The sequence below is a fragment of the Danio rerio genome, chromosome 5 (genome assembly GCF_049306965.1).
Source record: "Danio rerio strain Tuebingen ecotype United States chromosome 5, GRCz12tu, whole genome shotgun sequence".
Lineage (NCBI taxonomy): Eukaryota > Metazoa > Chordata > Actinopteri > Cypriniformes > Danionidae > Danio > Danio rerio.
Window position 1 is genome coordinate 7,039,001 of NC_133180.1, and position 6,000 is coordinate 7,045,000.

A 6,000-nucleotide genomic window follows, 5' to 3' on the forward strand; every position below is an offset into this window, starting at 1 on the left:
GCCTGACAATGGGTTCTGACTAGGGGTGTGACAGATCACGGTTGATCCGTACGGATCACAACCGACGGATCGTAATGCATGTGATCCCCGGATTATTACCTTTTTTTAACTTGTAGGTTAATCCAACATTCATAACAATTGCAGAGAGATCGCCTCCCGGTCATTCAAATCACTTGTATGAACACATTTTGGCTTTCCTGTAAAATATAATGATAATTATTTACAAGAAGTTGTGGTGGGACCAACCTAATGCTTTCTTAGATTCTTAATTAAAGGCGTTTCAAGAGTTCACACTTAGCTGATGATTTATAAAAGCTTGTTTGGCATGCTGTCCCGGGAGAGAGCCCTGAGCTCAAGGGCTCCTTAAGCCCGGGGCTTCCTCCCACTGGCAGAGCGAGAGGGGAGCCTGAGCTCGGTGGATCTTAGAACTCCCCTGCTGCGGTAGCTAAGGGAACACAAGGGGTTAGACAAATGCTTGATTGTTATGTATGTTGAATGTTTTTGGATGGTGCAAGGAAACCGGAGAACCTGGGGAAAACCCACGCGGACACGGGGAGAACATACAAACTCCTCACAGAAACACCCACCGGTCCTGTGGAACCAGGGCTGGCAGTGTTCTTGCTGTGGGGCTCACAGTGCTAACCACTGGGCTGCCGTGCCGCCCAATCAGAGGTAAAGGAGGAGAATAGGGGAGGAGGGGGGTTTCTTCCAAACGAAGATAAAGTGAACTGAAAACTGAGGCTATTTATAGTAGCTTAGGGCTCATATGATTGGAAGGTAGTGATTAGCAAATGCGAGACCGGCCGTGATAAATCATAAGCATGTGATCCTCTCGAAATTAGTTTTATGAATAAACTTCACTTTTTGAAACTGCTTTAGTTTTGTTTTGTTTTTAGGTGTTTTTGCCTGCATAATGCATTTAGTGTAAAGCTGCACAATTAAACATTAAAAGATCGTGCTCTCAATTCAAACCTGCGTAACATGAAAGATAAATAATAGTGATCTGCATGTTTATTAATCCTTCAAAGCGCTGCATTCAAATCTGTGTTTGATTGAGAGAGATTCAGTTTTAAATTTTTTCAGTGAGTTACAAACAATTCAATAACACAGAGGTACTGGAAGAACAGTTTATAGTTCAGATATAAACACTGATGTTTATGGTGAAGATTAAAATCACCGTTTAATGCAACTTGACTTGTGAATGTTGTAGCAGTTACATTGTGTAACCAATGGGTGATAACAAACAACCATCAAAATTATGTTACTGAATAGGTTTACAAAAACGATCCACCTACAATGAAACTACACTGTAAAAAGTGAAAATTTAAACAAATTACTTCGACTTGTTACAAGTGAATGAATTAAGTTTGACAAACTTAATTTATAACAGTTTTCAGTAATAAATAAAGTTAGTTATTTAAGGTGTAACAAGCTTTAGTAAGTTATTTAAGGCAAGTATGAGTATTGTACACTATCAATAATGAGCAATACTTGTATTTGCCGCAAAACATTAGAGTATTATTTTTATATTAACAAGGGAAGGGAATTATTTGTACTGTAATAAAAGTACTTTTTACTATTTTTATTATATTTACAGTATTATATCGAATGATATAATAGTACTGTACTGTATGTACTGTTCCATTCTTGTTTTCTAAAATAAATTACTAAAACCTGTTACACCTAAAATAACTAATTTAATTTATTACTGAAAACTGTCATAAATTAAGTTTGTCAAACTTAATTCATTTAATTGTAACAAGTCGAAGTAATTTGTTTACATTTTCACTTTTTAAAGTGTATAATGAAGTTTTAAACGTGAATTGGTGAATCGTTAATTGAAAATAAATATGATCTGTTGTACAAGATGTTAGATTTCTATATTTAGCATTATCAGCAACAGTAGCAAAGATCAATATTGAATATTTTCCTTTTTTTCCAGCTGCTTCTTTCTTCATTTTTAATTTTATTCAAATTACAGGGTCTAAGCTCTGTTTGTTTGAGCCAATAGTTTTGTTGTAATATTTTTCTATAAATGGAAAGCAAATGACATTTGTCTCCTTTTTTGCTGATTCAAAAAATGGTCCCAATCCATGACTCAAAAACCGTAGTGTGATCAGAACTGCGAGATGTGCTCCATTACACCATTAGATCTGACATCAACCCGATTTACAATTCCAAACTGACGTCATGTTGACATCCTGTGCCTGGTAAGATGTTTCTTATTTAAAGGGATATTTCACCCAAAAATGAAAATTCTGTAATTTATTCATCCTTCACTTGCTCAAAAAAAATCTTCATTTGAACACAAAAGAAAATATTTTGAAGAATGCTGGAAACCTGTAACCGTTGACTGTCATAGGGCAGTCATTGGTAACTGGCTTCAGCTTGCATCTAAGGGCCTACTCACACTATGCTATCCAAACCGTGCCCAGGCCCGTTTCCCGGATCGTTTAAGAAGTGTGAGTGCGCTGAATCGCGTTTAGGCACGGTTCACTTGGCCGACCCTGGCCCGGTTGGAAGAGGAGGGCCTGAGCGTGGTTCACTTGGGCTTTTGTACGTTTGTAGTGTGAGTGCAAAACTCGCCAAAACCCGAAACTGAAAGCCAGACGTAACTTTAAGGGGCTGTTTCATATGGATTTATTAATCATTCTTACTGTTCAGTGAACGCAAACTGCCATAGTTTATTAAAGACGCAAACTCCTCACAGCACGACAGCTGTGCGCCTTCAGCAGACCTCATTCCTGCAGCACGAGAGCTTTATGATTGTTTGAGCGCCAAAAGTGGCGGATCTGTTCGGCGAAATATCTGACTGCGTGTCACCGCATCCCTAAGGACTGTTTGGCGAAATATTTGACCGCATGACTGAAACGATATAACTAGAGCAATCTCCACTGTGCTGCTGAGTGAGGCCCCGTTTACACTAATGCATTTTCATTTGAAAATGCATAAGTTTTGCTACGTTTACCCATCCGTCCATACTACGCCGGAGTTCTCGAGCGCTGAAAACGGAGAGTTTTAAAAACGCTGGGGAGGCCGTTATCATTCTGAAACGCTGCTGCTCCGTCTTAGTGTGGATGAGGAAAAACGGAAACATCTGAAAATGAAGGCGGGGCTGCTGAGATTCGCTTCCTAATTGGGGCTTTTGTGTCATTGCGTGTCCTTCCCTTATTCGTCAAGCCTCTATCACATGACTATAACACATGGCTTTAACTCTACTGGAAGACAGTACTGTAATCAACAACATGGGCACAGAAATGGGAGTGTTGTTCGCACTATTGTCTGTTTTAGGCGCCATTGTGTAGTGTTATGTATTTGTGTTTTTTGTGCTCTGTTTCTCTGTGTTTTTTTTCCCTCTCTCTCTCTCTCGCTCTCGCTCTGTTCTCCCGTATCTGCTCTCATGTATTCTCAGGTTCCGTTCATTGGTCCATTCAGCTGTCAGTCGTTCCTCCCCGGTTACGTCACTTTTACGTCACATCCAATAAGAAAAGACCACCCGTGTTAAAAGCGCGCGCCAGACTACTCGCTCTCTCTTGCTTGCATTTTTCTCTTTCGCTGTTTTGTGGCTTGTTTGTATTTACCGCGTGCGTTTAGAAATTACCCTGTCTAACTGTGTTTTGTTGTTGCCCGTTCTGTGTGCACGTTATCCGTCCGTTATTCGTACATTGTTCTTAGTTTATCGTTGTTTACGAGGCTTGGACGAAGCGGACAGGTAAGAAGGTCACGTGACATACATTTCGCAACACTCAGGACTACTCTGCTGTCTAGTACACTAGGTTAGGGGCGAGCGCTACTCCTTGTACTTTTTGGATAGATAGATAGAGTAGATAGTTAGGACTCGGAAGATCTTCGTGTGTTAATTATACTGTTTTTCTCATAGTTAGTTAGCTAGATGCTTCTGGGAAGTTAGATTTAGTTTGGGTTTTGTTCTTTTCATTTTTTTTAGCGCTGCCCGCGTCCCTTCTGCCAGCTCTCTTGTTTTCCCCGTCTTTATTTGTTTCAGTGTTGTACATATTGTAAATAGTATATTTTTGCTTTACTTACTTTTTCTTTATTTTTGATTAATTCGTTGTTGTTGTTCACTTTGGGATTGTAAATAAAAACACACATATTTTGGCATTACTTTGGTTGTCTTTCCACTCATTCACTGTTTATATAAATATATTTTAATTAAATAAATGTCAAACCCCAAAACCCTAGACTAACATCAGGGGTTTGTAACAGTAGTTATTCATTTGTTACGTTTAGTAACAACTCGACCTCGCCGTCTGTCCACAAAAATACCTCTCTTGCTTTCTTTGCCATCGCGTTTAATGTTCAACCGGGTCTGTTGATTAACTATAACCAAATACCGAGCATGACGCATGCTTTCTGTTTATACTAGAACGCGCATGCCCAGAGTGCACGAATGGTCACGTGATATACGTTTTTGGTGGCGTAGTGTGGACGGAGATATGTTCAGAGACGATAGGTAAAACGCTAGAGTGGATGCAGATCGTTTTTGTAAACGCCGTTTTAAAACTAAAACGCACTTCTCACTGAACAGTGCAGCATCCATGACGCAAGCGTGCCCAGGCCCGATTGTGGGTTGAGTGCGGGCCGCCGGGGGAGACGGGAGGGGAGACAAGCGTGCTTTGGGCCGGTTCGGGGAAACTGTACCTAGTGTGAGTACGGCCTAAATATCTTCTTTTGAGGCCTGATCTGAAACTAGAGGAGGCATTAAAGATGAAGCATTTCGGAATAAACAAATGTCCTATTCTTAGCTTTATAAAAAGTCTGAAATACACACAAACTATGTTTACAGTATCGGTTTGTTCCCAGTTTTGTAGGCACACATTTAATAAGCCACCAAAACACTGGTAAACTTGTTTAAATGCAAAGTAAACGGAGGTAAAATGGCAAATATCTATGCAAGCTTAAAGGTCCTGTGAAATAATAGATATAATAATAATAAAATAATAATAAACCGTTTTTTAAAAAGTTGTTTAAATGTTGTTATCAGTATTGATTAGTTTTAAGGATATCTAAAAGATAGTGTGGGCAGCACGGTGGCTCAATGGCTAGCACTGTTCCCTCACAGCAAGAAGGTGGCTGGCATTTCTGTGTGGAGTTTGCATGTTCTCCCTGTGTTGGCGTGGGTTTCCTTTGGGTGCTCCGGTTTCCCCCACAGTCCAAACACATGCGCTATAGGTGAATTGGATGAAGTAAATTGGCTGTAGTTTATGAATGAGGGTGTGTAAGTGTTTCCCAGTACTGAGTTGCAGCTAAAATCCCCTGCTGGAGTAGTTGGCGATTCATTCCGCTGTGGCGACCCCTGATGAATTTAAGACTAAGCTGAAGGAAAATGAATGAATGAACGAATATAAACCTATCAAAAGAAATGTAGAAAGAGCTGACCTGTCAGTTTGAGCGCTCCTCTCGCACTCCAGCTGGGCCTCAAGGAGGATACGCTCCAGCTCCCCCTGCAGGACGGAGGCCGTGGTGCCTTGAGCTCCTGATTCTCCTTCTGTTTGATTCGCCGAGGCCACCAGACCCTCCAGCTCCACCCAGGAGCCTGATGGACATACAGTTGAAGTCAGAATTATTAGCCCTCTTTTTTAACACATTTCTGAAAATAGTAGTTTAAATAACTCTTTTTTTTTTGCCATGATGACAGCACATAATATTTGACTAGATATTTTTCAAGACACTAGTGTTCAGCTTAAAGTGACATTTAAAAGCTTAACTAGGGTAAATAGGTTAAAGTTAGGATAATTAGGCAAGTTATTGTATAACAGGGGTTTATTCTGTAGACAGTTAAGAAAAATATTGCTTAAGAGGGCTAATAATTTTGACCTTAAAAAAAAATATTATAGAAAATACGGCTCTGTTGAACATCATTTGGTCATTGGTGAATTAATGATAGGAGAAACAAATATTTACAAAGCTTTGAACCAGTTGCTTCAGAAAATGATTCACTGGGCCTTATAATACACCTGGTGCAGAGCAGCCCTAGGTATG

The 6,000-nt window shown here is 39.9% G+C and overlaps 1 protein-coding gene across 2 annotated transcripts in view; it reads right to left on the bottom strand.

Annotated features, from left to right (window-relative positions):
• Positions 1-6,000, bottom strand: part of zgc:73226 — a 28,590-nt gene that overhangs the window by 18,960 nt on the left and 3,630 nt on the right. For both annotated transcript variants that reach the window (XR_012405798.1, NM_205570.2), the window contains exon 2: positions 5,398-5,554. Coding sequence is in view for 1 of the 2 variants with exons in the window: in NM_205570.2 (NP_991133.2) it covers positions 5,398-5,554 (157 nt within the window). In the remaining variant the exon portion in view is untranslated. The remainder of the gene's footprint in view (positions 1-5,397; positions 5,555-6,000) is intronic.